Source organism: Poecile atricapillus, chromosome 4 (assembly GCF_030490865.1).
Source record: "Poecile atricapillus isolate bPoeAtr1 chromosome 4, bPoeAtr1.hap1, whole genome shotgun sequence".
NCBI classification, from domain to species: Eukaryota; Metazoa; Chordata; class Aves; order Passeriformes; family Paridae; genus Poecile; species Poecile atricapillus.
The window spans coordinates 51,459,237-51,481,106 of record NC_081252.1 but is presented as its reverse complement, the minus strand read 5'-3'; the positions used below and the strand labels follow the sequence as shown (position 1 = coordinate 51,481,106).

General features: G+C 39.3%; 1 protein-coding gene across 1 annotated transcript in view; it reads right to left on the bottom strand.

Annotated features, from left to right (window-relative positions):
* The window catches only part of GABRG1 (gamma-aminobutyric acid type A receptor subunit gamma1), a 53,891-nt gene extending 34,448 nt beyond the window's left edge, over window positions 1–19,443 (bottom strand). Inside the window, exons 1-2 of the mRNA XM_058838038.1 lie at window positions 19,352–19,443; window positions 2,578–2,726 (exon numbers count right to left, since the gene is read on the bottom strand). Coding sequence (XP_058694021.1) covers window positions 2,578–2,726; window positions 19,352–19,443 — 241 coding nt within the window. The remainder of the gene's footprint in view (window positions 1–2,577; window positions 2,727–19,351) is intronic.
* Between the last annotated feature and the right edge of the window lie 2,427 nt (window positions 19,444–21,870).

Sequence of the window (21,870 nt, the reverse complement as noted above, 5' to 3'; positions counted from 1 at the left end):
GTGGTTATAAAAATCATGCAGCCAAAAGGTAATGTTACAGTGAGAGTAATACTGCTTTATCAGTATATCAACACTCCGAGGTTGTATCTCTAATTAAAGGTATTTATACCACAGATAGGAGATTTTATCTGATAACTATATTACTTCATACTGAGTAGAAGAATGCTAGAACATTTATGCTCCACACACCTCAAGCCTACTACATAAATTGAGTTAAAGACTAGTAAGATTACTGAACATAGCAAAGGGTAGAAGTTAAGTAATTATTACAACTCATGGATATGAGACAAACAGAAAATAACAGAGTGGTTTTCCCCTATTAAATTTCAGTGTTGCCTCCAAAGTTTCAATTTTCATTTGGCTCTCCTTTAGCATCTCCCTCAACTAACTGCATGTTTAACAATTAAACTCTTATCTCACTCTGAGATGCTGAAATTCTGTGTCAGCACCAGGAAGAAAACAAAATTCTTCTCTGGGATTCAAATCCAAAAAGTTCAAGTTCAAAACAAAAAATGTTGCTATTGTAAATAAGCTTTGTAATCCTATCATAAGAATGTTCTGTGGGATACTAATGGTTTGAAAGATAATGAAAATTGCAGTTCAATAACCTTGTTGTCCAAGAACTGCCATGCACTCTGAAGAAAGGAATCTGACACCAGATTTTATCCACATATTTGAACCAGACTAAGATGAATAAAATATAGACTGATTTTGTTTTTCTGTCTGTCAAATATCTGCTGCAGCTCTCAAACAAATGGACATCATGCAGTGCCTTCACCTGAAGTCAGAAATTTCATCCTATGTTGCCCAAAATTTCTTCCTTGTGGCACAATCATACTTAACATTTGCTCTCCTCAAAATGAAGTGAAAAGTTTCTTTTTTTCATTACCCTGGCTGATTATTCATGAACTTTATGTTCTAGTATAGTGGAAGGAGGCAGGCCACAGATAGCAAAGGTCAGATTGATACAGAACTTTTGAGAAGAGAAAGGGTACATTTATGTGAGGGAAGGTAGAACTAAGTCTCTTCTTTTGGGAACTGATATTTTGAATCCAAAAAGCTGTACATTGAATTACTCTCAAAAAAATGACAGTTTTTGTCCTATCAAGACTCAGAATATAATCAAAAAAATAAAGGTAAGAATTACATCAAAATTCTTCCATGCCCATCTAAATGCCTTTGACATGTCAGAATAAATTCCTCCTCTGTATTTTCCCCACTTACTTGTAAGTTTTATGGGGAGAGAAGAGAAAAAGAATTCTCTTTCCTGTCATCCCCACCTACAAGCTAATCATCAGAAGGAATCCTAGAAGAGACAATTTATTTCCACATAATCACTTTTCTGTCTGTTGCATCAAACAGGGGGCAAAACCAACAGTAAGCTATACATTTGCCACATGTTGAGAATTTAAGGAAAAACATGCTGGAGGACTTTTTGCGTTGTCTAAATATTTTTAGTAATTCAGTTAAATGAACATGAAGAAAAGACAAACCAAACTTTGTGAGATTCACATGTGATTATACTGTGACAGGGAGAAAATTATTGCTTTTTAGCATCTCCAAGGTAACAGTCATCAATAAAACAGAACTAAGAAGTTTGGGAAAGAAAACAATTTGTCAGAAGCTTTCAAAGGAAAGTGTACAGTTTGAAATTGAGTCTTTTTCTTCCCCTACATAAATAAAAGAGGTCTAGATTGTTGTTTTGTTTAACATATAAGCAGCTTACAGACTTACATGGAATTTCTTTGATAGGGAATACCAGGTACATCACAAATACTTACGTCCTCCACCTCTTCCTTCACATTTCAGGAAACAAACTCAAAGAAAACATATTGTTTTCTTTATGTGATCCTGCATGCAAGTGGTAGACAGGAGCTGGCAAGTTTTCATGTACTACATGTTTTCAAAACAAGATTCTTCCAAATATATACGCTTAATAGTTATATGCAAATTAATGCTTTACCACTGAAAGACAAAACTGCCTTCCTACTAGCTGCAAAGTTTGATCTATAGCAATGCAGTTTTTCTTCCTATATTCCACTAGAAAAAATGGGTCCTAAGTTATATTTTTAGACTCCTGAATTTTTTTCCAAAATCTAAGCTAAGGGAAAAAGACAATTGACTTGAGTTATATTTTCTCAAAACAGACACAATGCATTTCCTACAGTAAGAATAAAATGTCTAGGGATAATTCTTTAATGAAGTCCTACAGACTTAAGATCAATTTTTGAAATGACCATGGCTGGTTTATAGCTACAATTCTTTCTGACAGAAGATCTTTGTTAAACAAAGTGAATTATAATTGCCTTTTAGTGATTTATTACAGATTGCTCACTGTCCCCCAAAACCAGTACTTTCCGTAAGAAGAAAAAAGATTATAAATAGGACATGAAGCCTAATCTTGCATAGAACATTTTTTTACTAGTTCCAGAAAATTACTCCATTTTGTAACTCTTCTTTTAGCTTGCTATACTGAGTTTTAAATATTGCAATAAGCATAGTTCTGCCATCTTTGACAAAATGCACACCATCTCTAGCTCACATTTTCTATTACACTGAATCATTTTATGAACTTACCCCCAATATCTGGTCGAAGCTTATTGTCATATCCTTGAAGTAAGGAGTCCAGTATGTGAGTTACATCACCACCATGAATCTTTGGTGCAAGGACCCATGTTTTATTCACCATTAGATCTTCATCATCCTCATCATCTGCTTTATCAGCTCTATGTTGTGTGATTAAAAAGAAACACAAACAAAAAAGATTGGGAAAAACACAAAACATGGTGAAACTGAATTACACAAGAGTTGGAGAGGAAAGAGATAAAATATTGAACACTATTTAGAATAGTTTATGAAAACACAAATGCATTCTGGTGCCAAAAGAAAGAAGCAGGCCTTTATGTGCAATATATACATATTTACCTACATTTTTTAAGTAGTGGTGGGGAGTGTAAGTGTCAATAGAAGCATTTACACATCACCCATATAGAAAATATCAAGCCATGAGTCAAACCCATAAAAGCAGCAGCAAGCATCATCTTATCATCAGCCTTTTCCAGTTTTGAAACAAACTTGTAATTCCAAAGCTTTTCCCTACAAGCATTTCTCTTTCAAGTGATGCTGCTAATATTTCTAAGAGATGCTTATTCTTCATAATAGCATACCTATTGTATGTTACTTAAAAGAGCATCAACAGAATCTCCTTCCTAGTAGCCTCTGTTTTATGCTGTAAAAAAAATAAGATTTTCCTACTTACTCAACTCCATTCACATTTAAGAAAGCAAACATTGCATCCATGTGCTACAACTAAGCATTAGCATTAGCAGAAGCTGCAGACATATGTCAGTTATGTATCTGTATGTATACATGGTACAGTTAACTGAAAGGAATGGTACACCATTTTCAGACCATTGGTTAGCTAGCTATTTTATCAAGATGAAACAATTGTAAAAGGAAAATAATTACACATTCATTTATTACCTATCTTTTAATTAGATAAGCAGAAATAGATAGTTAAACAAAATCATTAAACAAAATTGCAATACCTGCATTGCATCCACAAATTCACTTTCACCAAATGGTCAGAGAATGCCTGAAAGTAGTTTTCTTTCCATTTCAATCAAATGAGTATGGACTTCAGTATTCCTCCAGTGCTAAAAACTGCAATCTATATTACTCATCCAGTTTATTTCAAGGAACTGCTATGGGTCTGAGGTCAAGCAAAGTGCATGAGACTGATAGCAGTAACTAAGAGTCACACAACCTACCTTCACAAATGGGCACTGGCTAGCAATTACAGAAAATATGAAGCCCCTATAAATCAGATCCAATGTTAACACAAGTACAATATTCCAGTAAAAGAAAAGAATTAAATTACTATCCTTGTGCCAATTCTCATTGTACACCGAAACTAAAAGTGTTACTGCTTTATTAAGGGCTTCTAAATTACACAGACATATGCTGCCCTCAAAACTAAGAGTGGAAATTTTCAGCAAATTTACTACAGGAAAGAAGACCACCCACCCGTATGTTACACGTGAAGAAAGGACAGAAAAAGTGAGGGAAGGACAGAGTAAGAGAAGGCATGAAAAAAGAGAAGCCTCTTTTTTCAGTCCTTTGTGGAAATATCTCAAACCAGTCAGTAATAGAAAGGCCTTGCACCACCTCTTGGATAACACTAGCAAGTCTCACTGAAAATCAAAACTGTCATGGCTGTGGAAACTCTCAGTGGTTTTGGCATGCCTGCTTAATTTGGGAAGTGTGACAGAAACCTTGCCACAGCTCAATGGGTTCCCAGAGGATGAACAAAAGGCACTGTTCAGATATCAGAGCTTTCATACCTAGCTTGCTGCAAACAGGTTGAAAGAGTCTATTATAGCAGAAAGTAATACACAGTCTAAATACAAGGCTCACTGACAGCTTCCCCTGTCAGCAACAGCCTGAAAAGCTCTTTCATTCTTTTAAATTGAAATGCACCATAAAATACTTAATCTTTACTGCACTACATAGACATTAGAGAAATGTCAGTTATTAAATATTTAACATTTCCCATTAGCAGGATCCCACTAATGGGAGCACTAAAACTAGGAAGATAAGTTTTGTAAATGTACACTCTTTTTCCCTCAGAGCTACCTATTGCCATCTCTTTCATGTTTTGTTGCCACACAGCTTTGCATTTTTTTAATATATCTATTTATGGCCTGGTTGCACTTTTTGGCATCTAATTACTTTATAACTTAGCTTACAGTTGCTCAGAGTGCAGAGGCAATCCCAGCCTTTTCCCAGAGGCATTAAAATGGTGAGGAGTTAAAAGTCAATTTATAAGTAGCTCTCTAAGCAACGATACATAACCACCATAAAACTGACCTTCTTTTTGTCTTCCACCCCATAAACAGCAGAAAGCACAGTGAAATTAACAGAGTTCCTTACAAATACCGAACACCTGATTATCTCGATCACCCCAGTTACTTGCAGAGAATTTGAAGTGATTGTGACACTATTTTGTTCTGCTTTTAATGTATTTCTCCACAATGCTATTAAGAACATCTAAGATTTAGCCAAAATGTAAAGTACAAGGGGTCATGCTATCACCACCTAAACCAAACAAGAGTTACAACTACAGCACCTCAACTCACAGTCACTGAATATCTTGACATTTCAAAGAGTCCTTAATTTTATTTACAGATTCACAGGACAAATCCTGTTGGAAAGAGATCATGAGAAGTCTCTCTACTCCAGCCTCCTGCTCAAAGCAGGGCTTAATCTGAGGTCACAGCACGTTGCTCATGGCTTGATCAGGTTGGGTATTGCAGACATCCAAAAATGGAAGCTTCACAACCTCTCTGAGCAACCTGATCTCCACTTGGCTATTTCCTACTATTTACTGTATTTAAATAATCTTGAAATTAACAAGAAGAAAAATGCAAAAAAAAAACACATTTAAAATTTTCTTTTTTTTTTTCACTTTCCGTCTTATTTTATTGGAGGACCTCTGCTCCTCCTCCAATTTTAAAACCCTGAACTACAAATAGGTATACAATGACAGGTTACAGAAAGCTATTAATGCAATTCCAGGTAGAGAGGCAAAAATTCCATCCCAACAACAGAGCAATTTTCCAGACACTAGTAAATAAATCCATTTAAGAAGGCAGTTTCATTAGAGGCAACATTTCTTTACTTAGTGTCTCACAAGTCTTGGTTTAAAATGTGCATTTCTGACCATTTACACGGAACTATTTGATTTTAGCTAGGAAATACTGTACACTGACGAAAGTGCCAACTGCTAGAAAAGAAACACAATTGATTTCTATACTAGTACACAAGGCCAACAAGAACTTGTGACTCACTAACCCTTTTGCTAAACTGGCAAACAAACCAACATGAATCAGATAATAATGCAACCAAGTGCAGAAGACCTGAATTATCGCTGTTCTACATGGTGAAAACAGCTATTCTTACTCTATTCCTATCTTACTGGCCTTTTCAGAAGCGATTGACTGAGATTAAGCCATCTAACTACCTGAATACCATCTTTTTAATTCATCTTTAAAATGTGCCCAAGATGACCAAATGTGTAAAAAAGACTATAATATCTCTGAAATGCTGATGGCACTCAGTTCTACAGATTTGATTTCTAAGTCACAGCCACTGATGTGCAGCAACAAGACTGTGATAAGAAAGAATGATGCTGGATGGAAGAAGGAAGTGACCAGAATATATAGGAAGCTTTTTGTACACTCTCCAGTGAAGCAGAGCACACCACCTGCCAACTTGAATTGTCAGTCCAGTTGGTTTGGGGGAAGCTGCACAAAGGTCTCTCAAAAGAGCACCTAGTCATGTGGAGGCAACAGGACAGGTACTGTGTACATATTCACTTCTAGGAATCTGAATTACCAATATTTGTCATGCTAAACAGATTTGGTTTGTTTTAAAGATAGAGATCCCTTGAGATGTACAAAGTCAGCAGAATCAGTTGAGATGGCATTATCGTGATCTAATCTAGCTCACTAGACCATGTTCTATTAAGAAACACTCTAGAAAACAAGATGGGTGAAAACTGTTAATCTTTTATCATGTTTCTGTGTATCTCCAGCATTTTCTCCATGGTTTAGAATGGGATAGAAGGAAAGACAGAAGGCAGAAAACTTCATTCCAAACCAGAAAATAAAATGTTAAATTCAAGTATGTCATTCAATTATTTAGTGACTGTTACCTTGGGTTGAGGGCCTTTTTACTTCTTTGCCATTAAAATAAATCTAAGAAACCTATGAAGATTAATGTCAATTAACTCCACTCCCACTTTAACGGTGGCACTTTCCCGTCTCCTTCACAACCCCAAGAAGAAAGGCAAACTTAATTAAAGAGGAATTCTTTTCCTTTCCAAGTTCATATAAAGGTTATTTCACTATATACAGAACATAATACTTGATCATCTCTCCATTTACTGTAAAATATATTTGTTCCAGCTAGGTTCACTCACTGTCTATTTCAGAATGTCTGGAGAGATTATGATTTAGAACAAGAAGACATCATCAAACATTAAGACATTTCTGTTCCATCACACAGTGCTACTTTATTAATGCAGGTGCTAATTCTGATCTTGATGATTTTATAAATAAGAAACCTCACTTCTTAAGATGCTTGTTGTAACACTTCAGCTACCCTCATAAACTCAACAGTAAACTGCATGTACACAGCTAACAGCAACTAGGTGAAAAGTGCCTCCGTTTTGCTCTCTGTTCTTCAAGTAATTGAAGACTTCACCATGGCTAATAAATCTCTGGGCACAAGTGACTAAGGACTAAGAAAGTCTTTTTAACATCAGGCAACATGTTCCTCTTTAGATATTCATATGATAGGTTTTTGTTCTCCTTTAAATATGAGAAAAATCAGTTAGGTGAGCTTTGTGTTGCCAATTAACAGCTGTCAAGTTATGCAATTAACTGGAAGAAAAATTAATATAGTGAAAGTGTTCTGACTGCTATTTGCATCATGCTTGTCAAAGTAATAACAGAGAAGTACATGTATAGTGAGAATATCTAAACATAGCTAAGCACCAATTTAGTTGTCCATTCCCAGGCTCCTATTCCTATCCAACACACAAAAGGATATCCAGCCTTCCAAGATGGGTTGATTTATAGGGAACCTGTGGACCTCTGGAAAAGTACAGACTTGTCAGGGAACCTGAGTTATCTGTGCTGAAGTTTCATGTCTGTGCACAAACAACTCAATCAAGCTCTTGGTATGCGTGAGTTTTAGACAACCTTCATAGTGGCCCTGTCTGTTTAGAGATAGTGATCCTCTGCACAAGGAATACTCTGATGATTATTTAATACATAAGCAAAAAAGGAGGACAGTGAGTGTTTCTATGCTGAAAGAGCTAAAACAAACACACTTATTTCCTTGTTGCCTTACATATGCGAATGAAAACAGTAAGGCTAGTTGTGCTACTTCATTTACCTGAAGATCTTCAGTTGCTTCAGGAGTTTTACCAACAAAGGGGTAGGGCACAGTGACACTTACCTAAATGATGAAAAATGTCATAAAACAGCTGTTATGTACTGGCTGTGCCCCCCAGGATATGTCCCTTGCCTAAATATAATACAATTGAACCTTTATTTTCTATTACTTTAAAAAAAATTAAAAAAAAAAAAAAAAACCTAACAAAAAACCCAGAAACCACAAACCAAACTATTTCTCTCAACTTTCAGAAAAATGGTAATGTTTCTTGAAGTGTAAATATGACAGATTACTTTGTTAGCAACAACCCTGCTTCACAGGTTTGTCAAAATAGTGCATTTAACCAGTCTGGCCTTCATAGCAAGTCAGTCAAAACAGGTAATGTTCCCACAAAGTTTTCCAACAGATCATCTAACCAGACACTAGCTTGCTCCAGAATACCAAGCACTATATGCTTGTATGTGATAAAGTATATTCCATGGCCCCATCAGTGAGAGGTCAGAGCTCACCTGACCTAGCCAAATTCCACACATGAAAAAAGACCTAAAGCTCTGCTGAAAACTAAACATGGTCACTGACACAGTCAGACATTTGTACAGAGGCTGGTGAAGATTCTAGTTCAGAAGATAAAAATGCAAGTATTTAGTCATGTGTCATGTGAATGAGAAAAGGCATAGGACACCAGGTCTAGAAGAAAATCTGAACTCTGTAGGGATGATAAGTTTAAGAAATGCATGGAACAGTGCAAAATTCCTTAAATATGGAGAAAAAATGCAACTTCAACATGGAAGCAATGAGTAATTACTCTCATGTCAGCAATTTAAATTACATAATTGCATATGTTCTTGAATCTTTTTAAGATAAAACATGGATATCAGATAGATTTGTAGTATCCACAGAAGCTGAGAAATTACTGGGACTTCTTCATGGATGCAAATACTACTCTCAAGTAGCAAAAATAAGCAGGACCACATAGTCATGACTGCTGAAATACAACTCAATTTCATTTTTCTACAAAAGACTTCCTTGAAAGCTCACTATCACTGATAGCTGTCAGTAGTGAACGTTTTAAACATCTCTCAAGACTTATCTTTCAGACTTTATGGCTGAGTTCACAGTCATCAGTTCCATTACGATTCTGTGGAAGTAAACTCTTTTGCATTTCACCATCACTATCTTCACTGATATGCTTTATGTGTTGCAGAAAATTTCTGGGAAAATAAACATAACTGCAAGCAAAAAATACAGCTACTGAAAATACATCTCCAAAAAGCATTACTTACTCCTCTCAATCCTGTGGGATATAGAGCCACTGATGTTGTAGTCCTTCCTCTTTATCCTTCCTAAACTGGTTTAGACAGTCTCTTGACAAAAATCTCTTTTCTCCCCATCCATTCCATCTCCAGCCTTCTCATCAATTTCTCACCCTTTCTGCCTTGCCAGACTTGGGCATATTTTTTTGTGTGTCAAAACGTATTTGTCTCTCCCACTGAAGTATGTTTTACTTATTCCCTATATCTTTTTTCCTGTACACCGACCACTTACTGTTAGGTTGATTCTTCTAATGACTACACACAGTGCTTTGTGCTCTTTGTCTTATTTCATATTTGTCTGGCTGCTTATAATTTCCTGCCCTGCATCTCCTTTCCCTTCTTCTTACTTAGTGTCTAGTGAAGGGATTAATTTGGACATTAATTATCAGGGAAAAGTGTGGAAAAAATATTACGAATTCCTATGCAGAAACATTTGAACATTAGATTAGAAGTATAAGCTACACAGCTTACATTAAACAAGCTTTGTTCTAAAAAAAATTATCATATTAGTAACAGAATAAAAACATGTACCTCTGGTGTTCACTCCCGGTAAAAAATGTGTTGCCTATGGATCTGAGTGCTTAGACTATTAATCTTGTGATATCTTAATTCGTATCACAAGTATCAGGTGATTAAGATCTTTCGAGTCATTACATCTTTGAAGCACATCCCTGAAAGATATGAAACATTTTCTCCAACAAACAACAACTTCAGTCCAACTAATTTTAATCCCAGTAATGCATGCACTTAAAAGCATTATCACATTTCTCATAAAATCTTCAACATCTTTGTGACACTTATATACTAAAAACTAATCCAAAACTGCTGAACAGTACAACCAGACTTATCTCTGAGCACTTAATAAAGACACAATCTGACTGCAAAGAATATTTATAGAAATGTGAATTTTCAACAATAAGAACAACAGATACTATTAAAGCTATCTTCCAGGAGAACAATTTTGTTCTGAGATCGACACAAATTGTTCTTCTCCAAGTCAATTTTCACATAATGCTGCATACTGTTTGAAATTACACTGGTCAAATGCTATTAATTCAAATGGATTTTACAGCTCTCACAAACTTATCATAAAGACTCAAAGCATCTCAGATATTTTTTATCCATCAGTCTTCTCTCATAATACAAGGTTTATCTTCTCCCCTTGAAAGTTCATCCAGACACTGATAGGCTCAGCCCAGTATAACTACTCCTATCAAGCCGCAGTCCAGAAATCAATTGACAATTTTTCTCACATCTGTCTAGCCAAGTACAGGTAATTCTCCACATCACTTCAGAGCTGCTGGATTCTCAAACATATTCAGCTTGATTAGTATACCAATCATACTTTGACCATCTCTTTACCACCATATGTGATGAAAAAATATTCAGTTTTGTAGTCCTGAGGCAGAAAACTACCTGTTTCTACAACCCCCTACACAATAGAGAGCAAGCACTTTGCACAAGCAACAAAACAAAACAGAAAGTATAAGCTGATTTCTGCAATTTTCCAGAGAAATTTTTCGTTTTTACATAAAATTTAGAAGGGATCTTGAGAAGTTTACTTCTAGTCAAAGAAGAGCCGATACTGAATTTAGACCAGGGTGCTTGCCTAATCCAGCTGGTATATAAGATTCCATGGGAAAACATCCAAAAACTTCACTGGGCATCTTGTTCTGTTGTTTAATTATCCTCCTAGCTGATATTTCCCTGTTGCAATTCATCACCATTGTTTCTCATTCTCTTACCATGCACCACTAGGAAGTGCCTACCTCTGTTTTCTGGATTGTCTTCCTGTAAATGAAGCTGAACCCACACAAAATCATCTTTTCTCCATTTAGATCAGCCCTTGCCCCTTAGGGCAGGTCCAGGCTCCTGCTTGACAGGCTTGGTAGTCCACTCCTGAGCTCCCTCCAGTTTAAACTCCAAACTGGATGCAGTATCTACATGCAGTTCCACAAGTGTTGAGCAGAGGGAGACAGACACTTTCCTCAACTTCTAGGATGTGTACCTGATCCCACAGCCCAGGAATCTGCTGGCCCTCTCGCTGCCAAGGTGTCATGCTCACCAGCAGCAACTCCAGGTCCTCTTAGAACAGCTCCTCCCAAAACAGCTGGCTCCAGTCCTGCTGAGGAAGACCTTCCATTCAGGTGCAGGACTTCAGCACTCATCTTTGATGAATTTTGTAATGTTCCTGTCAACCCATTACCCCAGGCTCTCCTGCTCCCTCAGAACAGCAGTCCTGTCTGCAAACATATGAACTTGGTAAAAAAAGTAATATTTCAAGATGGAAAAAAATTGTCTTCAAGAAACATTATGTTAAAATCATTATTCCTGATGCTCTGAGCAGTTCTTGTTCCACCCCAGAAAAAGGAAGAAAGAGGATACACTTCTCACTTTTCTTCTCTTGCAGCAATTATTTCATCTTCTGATTACACACTTGCAGAACATGTTGTATGATGTCTTTTCACAGAATCATGGAATTGTTTAGTTTGGAAAAGACCTCTGAGATCATCAAGTCCAACTTTAACTGATCACCGCCTTGTCAACTAGATCATAGCACTAAGTGCCACAGAGTGGTTTCTTCAACACCTCCAGGGATAGTGACTCTACCACCTCCCAGCACAGCCCCTTCCAATGCTTAACAACCCCTTCTGGGAACAAATTCACAGAATTTACAGGATTCTGTCACAAAATTCATCCCAATGTCCAGCCTGAACCTCCCCTGGCACAGTTTGAGGCAATTTCCTCTTGTCTTGTCTCTAGCTGCCTGAGAAAAGAGGAAGACCCCCACCTTTACAATCTCCTTTCAGGTATTTGTAGAGAATGATGAGAGCCCCCCTGAGCCTCCTTTTCTCCAGCCTAAACAGCCCCAGCTCCCTCAGCCACTCCTCCTAGGACTTAACCTCTAGACCTTTCACCAGCTCCACTGCCCTTCTTTGGACACACTCCAACAACACCTCAATGCTTTTCTTGTAATGAGTGGCTCAGAAATGAACATGGGACCTGAGGTGCAATCTTATTTTCTTCATTGGTGTGTGTTTTGGCCGTACCATGCAATCAAATAATTAAAATGTAAACAGCCATAGTCCACTGTTCATCTCGATCAAACAGCAGGAACCAAATGAAGACTTTAACAGAAGGTAAGAGGATAATCAAAGCAAACTCTAGAACCCAAGTAGGTAACTGAAGAGAGACAACAGGTATTAAATAAAGGTCAAAATATCCCCAAGCTGCTAAGGAAGGACACAGTATTGCTAACTTCTCTGGGTATGTGAAACATGTACTAACCTTAGCAGTAACAGATTTCCTGGCAGTTTCAGACTGATCATCACACAAAGACACAAAGACAGGCACACATAAATCCATGTGCCACAGACCATCACACCATTCACACACTATCTACACTTGGCTGATGAAAGGTTAATTGCCATCAAGTTCAAAATGAACAGATACACTGTTGATGGGCTAAGTGCTTTGATCAAAGATACACTTTACATAGTGAAACTAGGCTTAAAACAAACCTTTGATAAATGAATGCTAAGAACCATAACCTCAATAAAAAGCAGTTAACCTAATTAAATGCCATCCCACACTAACTATAAAATGCACCAAATTGCAGTCAATTTTCCACCTTAAAATATCACCAGCATCTCAAAGGATATATCAAATGAACAATCCTTTATAAGGCATTTTCAGTCATTTAAGATGATGCTATTTCAACACATCCATTTGAACATTTATTCTAACACAATTCATCACATATTTCCTTCAAAATCTTCAGGTGACAAGAAATCTACTGCAACCCTTCACAAAACCAAACCTATTTGAAATAGTCCCAAATTCCAGTACACATGTGAGCAGGTACCATCCTCCTCCCACAAGAGCATGCAGTCCCACGGACTGAAGCAGCAACAGAATCAGAGACTTACATTGAATTGCACACTGAATTCGCTGCATATAAGTAAATCTGGCTTGAAATTACAGAAAAAGCCATACAACTACAATAATTAGGCAATGACAACATGTCCCCAGTAGAAATACAATGAATAGGTTTACTGAAATTTTAGTGTAAAATTAGGCAATTATGGACTAAACCAAAGGTCAATTAAGTTAATGAATAATTGTACAAAAAGGTAAATATGTTCTGTAAGGACTAATGGAAATACCTAAACCATGTAACCAAAAGCTTGCTCTCTATTGTGTATTACACATCACACCTATCATTAAAACAGGAGAATTACACCTCTTGTTAGATGGCAACTTAAATTTATGGTAGTCAGAGTTGTCCCCTGCTGGACACAACCCACAGGCCATCAGCTGGATGGCTCTCCCTGGCCAAGCAAGAACCTAAGGTACAGGTCAATAGGTCACCTGCAGCCTGTCTGGCACAACACAATACATATCCAATGGCTGTATAGTGATGATATCAAGAACTGTTCTCCTCCAGAGAAAACACTGAAGACACTTTATTTTTAAAAAAATCTGCATAATTTATTCTGTCACACAAATTTAACATTGGACAATGAAATTAAAAAAAAAATGTAATGACTTACATTGACAGTTTACCACCTAAGAAATGGGCACTTGATGATACAAAACTTTACTAATAGAAATTCTATCCAGCTGAACTTTATTCAGAAATAAAAACTGGACAATACTACTACATTACTAATAATAAAAATACTTTATCCCTCATGTTATACTGCCTTAAACAAGAAGAAAACCATATTAAAGCAAAATATTAACAATTTGTGACATCAAATAATTTAATCCAAAGGGGATGTATCTCATTCTACCTCAGATTTTTCCTATCCACTATGTCTGTCTGTCTTCCCAAAAACAAAGAAAAATTGCTGCATATAAATTTAGAAACACAGAATCAGCAATTCACACCTTACCAGAAATTAGTGTAGTGACACAGAAAGGGATTTGACAACCAAAGCAGAAAGCAAAAAGAACATGAGTTACACCTGAACAGTATTGGAGCTAATCCTGTGAGAGAGTATCTGAGCAGTATGAAGTAGTAGTGAAGCAATATTCTGTGTGTATCTCTTTTTCAGACTAAAAAAAATAGAAAGGGCTTAAACTGATTAAGCAAATAATTAATTTTTGGAAGAAAAGTAGATATCTCAGTTTACTTATGTGAGAGGAAAATGTAAGAGACTACCAAGTTGTCTCTTAAACTACATATACCAGGGATGTGATTCAAAGATTAGTTCATGTGACTGTAGCATGAGTAAATCCAATTCTGTGGAAATTTCCACTCTGCATAGAGTGTCTCCAATTGTGACAAATTTCTATAGAACTTTCATTTTTTGGACTAGATCATTCATCCTGCTACAACTATTTGGAATTTAACCGCACTGGAGCTTCCTGTCACCCAGAGGTGAGGAGGTTTCTACAACATATCATGAAAGATTAGGCTGGAAAGGGAAAGGCACCAGGATGTCTTCTGACCATAATGATGATTCCTTTAAGAATTTTCAAGATTCACTTGAGATGCTCTGTGTTCTTGTCGGGGCAAAACTTGGCAGAGGCAATGAGAGCAAGGAAGAGCTTTGATGACTGGTTTTCCTGTTGAAGAGCAGACGGATGCAGACCACACTCTGTTCCTGTAGAGCAGCTGCAGCCATTGGTCTATACCTTGAGGCTACCCTGCAGAACCAGAGTATCAAAGAAGACCTGCATTTCCCCTTCAAAGAGATGGACATGGGAATCCAGTGGCTGAGCCAGGTGTAGCAGGTTACACTGGGAACAGGAGATCCACTGGCTGGAAACCAGAGAAACCTCAGACTAGAGATACTGTACAATATTTCATCAGATTCCTACTCATCAAGTCTGTATGCAGGGAATTAGTTAAACTGAAGGAGCAAACCTGATAGGGAAGCCAGGGTAAATTCTCCAGTTTTGTTTAGCCTCTTATATATTCTTATACAAGAGCAGATTATCTCAACAGATCCTACTGACTGTAAAATCTCTAATTAAAGCATATTTTACAAACTATTTATTTCCATCATATCCGTATCACTGAAATTGCCCTCTCCTTTGAAATAAGTTCTGTTCTGATGAACTCCTGATGACCTTCCTAGTCTCTGTAATTATCTCTATTAGTTCAATGTTGCTCCATTACTTACCATTTTGGGTTTATATATATATATATATATATACTTAGAGAATCAATTTTTTACATAGGCCTGTAGGCCACTGAATTCATCACACTATTTTCAGTCTTAAAATATCTCTGCATGTGCAAAAATGTAAAATCAGGACTTCTGTGTCATCTTCAGATTAATTCAATTGCATCTGAATTACTCTGTACAAATTATTACTGTTCAGAGAAATTGTTAAGAAATAAAAGTTAGAGTCACTGTCATCGACCAGCCTTTGAAAGGCTCCTGTCAGTGTGTTACAGTCATTTATAATTAGTACTTGTCTCTGCTGCTCTTTACCTAGTAAGTTATGATATCATTATTTTGCTCATGCACATGATCAATTTAAGATGCAGTGCAAGAAAGAGTTATGCAGGTAATTCAAAAAGTGCTGCTCTCTTCTATCATAAATGGTACTACAAAAATGGGATTTGAGATGATCACTTTTGGGTTTCTGTGAATTCAACATACGTGACTCTTTTAGTTTACATATATGATAGCCCAAACCAAACTTTTAAACAGTGCTTCTACTTAGTCCATTTAAGTGGTCCTACCTACTAGGTGTTCTGTTCAACCCAGATTAACACAATTCTTCAAGAGCTTCAAAGAAAAATCACCTATTCCCCTCATCCCCTAGTAATCTACTCTGTAGACAGACTTCATGTATTTAGAAAAGGAAGTTGAAGAAGCTCAACAAGTGCTCACCTGTAACCTTTTCTGTCCAGCTCAAAAAGGCTTGAATTTGTGCCAAAGGTGCATTTTTTAATATCAGACATATTTTACAAACAGAAAGTTAAAAGTAAATGAAAATTTGTTCCAATTTCCTGGGAGCCTTTTTTTATTTAACAGACTGGCAGAGTTTGAAGGTTTCCTTGAAATCACTGTAAGAAGATTATGTGCGAAGAATATAAGTATTTCTTGATATTTATGTCTCTTTAAACTTTATACCAACAAAAGAAAATACTAACAAACTTTCAATAAAATAAAAATGTATCTTAAACCACTGGGACTGCTGAATAACAAGCTCTTTGTTGTCACATCATGAACAAAGCCCACAAGAGTTAGGATAATAATGAATAAACATCACAGATATTCAAATGAAATAGTAAATCACTATTATCAAGCACTAAGAAACCAACATTGTTATGACAGGCTTAACTCTGATCCAGGAGTTTATATGAGAAGAAAATGTAGGCTGTATTATATATTTTCCTAACAGATACTTTGAAAAGAAAATATTAGTTGGCATTTGTACCTGCTGACAGTTGCATTTCAATAGAGCATTTATAATTGCTTTTAAAACATCAGATTACAAAACGAAAAGGAAGATATGGCCAAAATTAAGTTAAGCTTACAATATACTTTAAGGCATGCTGACCAGCACATACCATTTAAAGAAGCATAAATTAGAAGAAATGTTACTGTTATGGTGCACCTCTACAGCTGGAACTAAGAAAATAACATTAATTACATTGTCAGTTCTTATGCTCTGCCTATCAATTATCTGTTTATTTGAATTCAACAAGAATAATGGGTTTGCCAAATATTTAGGGCTGCAGTGACTGCTGGACAAGTACTCTTTCTCTGCACACATCTTATAGAAAGGCTCACAGCCCAATTTCTGCTACAAAAGAGGTATCTGCTATTGACAAAAGTAGTCCTTCAAAATTCTGACCCATGAAATTAAATCAAGTGCATTGGACATTCTGATCTGTTAGTGCTGAAGATGATGAACTGGGAGTAAACAACTGCTTTATGGGAGAGATTTCCCACACTTTGGTGTGGAAAGTTTGGTGTAATGTCATGGAACAGCTTTTGGGGCAGTATCTTAAAAGAATAAACTCTTGGTTGGGCTCAACCTCCAGTGCCCTTGCATAAACTTAAGCTCCATTCGTTACAGCTGAAGCAACTTTACTCACACTCAGCACAAAGTACTTTGTGTATACATGCATACTAAAAATGATGCCATTTGCATCCTTTTAAAAGTATGTGTTGAAAAGGCAGACTGGCTCCTGCAAGACAGTTTTAGAAAAGCTGGCAGAGTTGGTGCAGCCTGGTCTATTCTTGAGAAAAAACATTACTCCTGTGTTTTAGTTCAAGGAAAATCTTGGGCTGAAAATATAGAGAGGCATCCAAAGAACCAGAAAAACAGTATTTCCATCATACTTTGTGGCAGTCTGTTAAAGAGCACCAGACTGAGCTCCCCACAAACACCCATGAATTGCAATGCACTACATACCAGAGAATCATGATCTGCAACACATGTCCATTTCAGGTCACTTTAAGAAAGAGAGAAAAAGGGGGGGGGGGGAATGGAAATCTTTCAAACCATTTTTCCATGTAGCCTCTGAAAAAAAGTCAAGGCTGAAAATAGTTGATTCAGATACATGGATATTCATACCAAAGGTTCTCTTTTATCTGAGATGTCCTGGAACACAGAACAAAACAATGCATGTAAGTTACCTCTTTCTCTCACATCTTATCAACTTATTTATAAATAGTAATGTTAATGAGATGCATACATAATAATCTACATCTAATTTTATAATCCTAACCACAATCTGAAAAGCAAGCAAAATAAATTGGTTTTTTTAGCTAGTCCTCCTCCTTTGTAACTAAGTCTTTGAACTGATAAATTAGCATGCATATTCTTTTCTCTCAAACCACTTGATAATTTCTTTCACACCTGAGGTACACTATGATCATTAAGAAACATTCTGAAGATGCACAGCTGCACTGGTATCATTTTCATCAATGCCTTTGAAAAATATTTCCATAATTTATCAAGGTTTTAAAAGATGCAGGTTAAGAAAAGTATAATCAGTGGTGTTTCTACTAGGATAACACAGCAGCCTTCTGAAGATGAGAGATGTGATGAGAACATACCTCACAGAGACAGATAAATCATCATTCAGTATGGGGAAGGGGACTAGAGTATGACAGACTTGAAAAAAGTGTTTAATAGCTTTTTTCCCTCTTTTTTTTTTTTTTTTGCCAGCCTATACTCTTTACATTTTTATATCTTCTAGAATGATAACTTCGTCTTCCATTTAAAAGAAACACATACTGAGCAACAGTCAAATACCCTTTACTTATACCTAAAGCTCTGCTTTGTGAATTTCATGAGTGTAACCTGTGGAATGGTGCACATTAGCTCTGCGTTATTAATGGAGTTGAATTATCACACTGCTTTTCGTTGTTATGGGTACTAACAACATACGTACACAGCTGTACCAAACTGTTGTTTCTTCAGAGGTCTGCAGCTCAATTTTCCAACTCTCCCTTAAAACGCGCGTTTCCAACTTCTGGGACTCGAGCAGCTGCCCGGCTCCATCCCACTCGTGAGCCCGATCCCCCTCCCGAGCGCCGCAGGGGCCGGAGCGGGATCCGGGGCGGTGCGGGCGGCCGGGCTCAGGTCCCGCTGTGGCGGAGGGGCCCCGCAGCACCGGCTGCACAGCGGCAGCGCCAGCCGCGCTCCTGCCCCTCTCTCTCCCCGCAGCCGCCGCCGGGGACGGGCGGCACGGCGCGGGGAGCTCCGTGCGCCGGGCCGCCCTCGGCACGGGGGAACCTTTCCCAGCACCGAGCCGAGCCTGGACTCAACAACCCGCCCAGCGAACAAGTGGGATGCGGCTCAAGTTTTACTTTGCCGGCGCCGGCTCCCGCCGCAGCCGCCCGCGGGAGCCACAGCGGCAACACCGACACCTATTTTGGTTGAAGTTTGGCGGCGCAACACGCCGCCTCCCCTGCCCCTGCCCCCTGCCCCCTGCCCCCTGCCCCTGCCCCTGCCCCTGCCCCCTGCCCCCTGCCCCTGCTCCCTGCCCCTGCCCCCTGCCCCTGCCCCCGGCCGGAGCGCCCAGCCCAGGCTGGGGAGCGATGCGCAGGTAGCGAGTGGCGGCGGGGGCAGTGCGGGGTCCCCGCCGTACTCACCCGCTCCCCAGCCGCACGGTCAGCAGCAGCAGCAGCAGCCGGGCCCCGCGGCGGCGGATCCAGCGGGGCGCGGGGCCCCCCCATGCATCCATGAGCGTGAAGGCGCTCTCCCTTGCCCGAGTTTTCTCTGGAGAGGCTGGGAAATAGCGACCCTACCAATCCCACCACCCCCCGGCACACGGCAGGGAGAGGGAGGGGAGGGGAAGGGGGGAAAAAAATAAAATAAAACACCCAAACAGGTAGAAACCCACTCCGCAAGGACGGAGCAACTCGCCCAATAGGCTCATCAGGTTGCTTCATAAATTATCCTAAAAACTGCTGGACGAATCAATCCCTAGCAGAGGTGGAGCCTCCTTTACTAGAAGGGAAACATGCCTGGGAGAAAGGGTGGCATTGATTTGGTGTTTTTCTCCAAAGAGGGAAATGAAATAGACCTTATATATGCATACATATAAATATAAATAGGCGAAATGTATAAAATGTTAAATATATGTTTAAAGGTACACATATGCATTTAAATATCTCTATTTTTGAAGCTACTCAGAGGGCGACTCTCCGAGAGGCAGCCGGTCCGCCCTGCCGAGCGGAGAGCCGCAGCCGGGAGCAGGAGCGCCGGGGGATGTGCGCGGACACCCGCGGGCACTGCGCGTCTCTACGTCTGGCAGGATGGAGATTTTGAGGGGAGCGGCCTAGCCGCGGGGAAGGGGGCATCCGCCATCCCCTCGTTCGTCCCCCGGAGAGGGAGCACACCCCTCCAGCCGCAGTCCCCAGAGCCGTGCTGGAGGCAGGCAGGCGGACGCGCAAGGGCAGCCGCGGGAACTGCGCGGCGCAGGCTGGGCGGCTGCAGGCGGCTCTGCGCGGCCGCGGAGCGCCCCGGGGGCGGCGGGGAGAGGCGGCCGATGCGCGGTGCTGCGCCGGGAAATGCGCCAGGGCGTGCGAAACGCCAGGGTATGGGTGTTTTTTTCTTATTTTTTCCTTCTTGTCTCCTCTCGGCTGCTCCCTCCTCCTGGTCTCTCTCGGGAGACGTAGGCGGGAAAGTAGCCAGCCATGCCCCCCAGCAACCCCGCACACACATACACACACACTCACACAGACACACCCAGACACACACTCACACACATTCACACGCACACACACAACCCGAGGCAGCAAAAGCACCGCGGCAGCGGCGGGGACCAGAGTTCCACCCTCGCAGCCTTTGACCGGCCCTGGGGAACGCTGGGCACGTCCCGGAGGGACCGGCGCTAAGATAACGCGTATTTCTTCTCTCGGCTTCAGGCTGTCACCAACCCAAATCCCTGGCCCCGGAGATGCCCTTGTTTGCAGCTCTCTGTAGGGCAGTTACGGAGTAACCTGTGCACAGAGTTCTCGGTGGAAGTAGCAAACCGTTTTACAGTCACCATCATCACCCTCCTTCGAGTCAAGTTGTCACTGTACGGAAATGTAAATAATCTCCCATCCAGTGGTTATTCCTATGAAAGGCAATGTTTTGTCTTCTTTACACATCATCATCATCATCTGGTTATTATTTTATATATACAGCTTACTGCTTTAATGGTTAAAGAAGCTCACCATGCTTCAGAGAGCTGCAGTACATTAAATGAAAATTCAACGACTTGAAAATTAATAGCCAGACCTGGGGGTACTGGCAGACGGTAAAGGCACGTATTACTGTGTGACCTGAGGTCTCTTCACTGGTGGATTAACACAGCAGGCAGCATCCTAGCGTGGTGGCAAAGGCATGAGCTCAGAGGAGAGCATATGCATTCATTACAAAGTGCACAAGCAGCTCCTCTGCTGCAGCTGGTGGCACTAGCTCCAAGAAGCAGGATTGCTGTCCCCCTCAGCAAGGTAATGAGCACAGCCCACCCCCAAGTCCCTTTCTCTCTGGGAAGTCCCTCTGCCCTGAAAATGGCCATGGTCCTTAGGTTTATTATAAATTGATCTGTCAAATTGACGTGTTTTACAAAATATGCAATGAATGCCTATGTCTTTGCATTCTGATGTTTATGGGATCATTAAAGCTCTTTACCAGTCTATAAAATTCCACCCTGACACTAAAAGATATGCAATTAAAGTGACTACTGTGAAAATTTGACATAAGAAGTTTAAATATACTTACAGGATTCCAAGACATCTTCTTTCTACATGAGCAGTTTGGAGCATCTACCCAAAATCTTAATTTCACCCCTGTGTTGATCCAGAAGCTTGCTAGCAGTGAAAGAGTGAAGATTACAGCTAAAATAACATGTAGCATGAATAGTAAGAAATAGAAATTTTCATTTGATTTCAGGGTTGAGAACACTAAGGTACATAGAAGTACTACTTTAAAAAAATAAAATTAAATTAAAATTTAAATTCTTTTTAAATTTAAAATAAAAAGCAGCACCAATGATGTTTCTCAAATGACATGAAACTAAGGATGACATCAGGACAAGCTGCTTTCAGATAGTCCCAAATCTGAATTTTTCTTGTACTTTCATGTAAACAATAGAAATCCATCCCTCTAAAAACTAGAG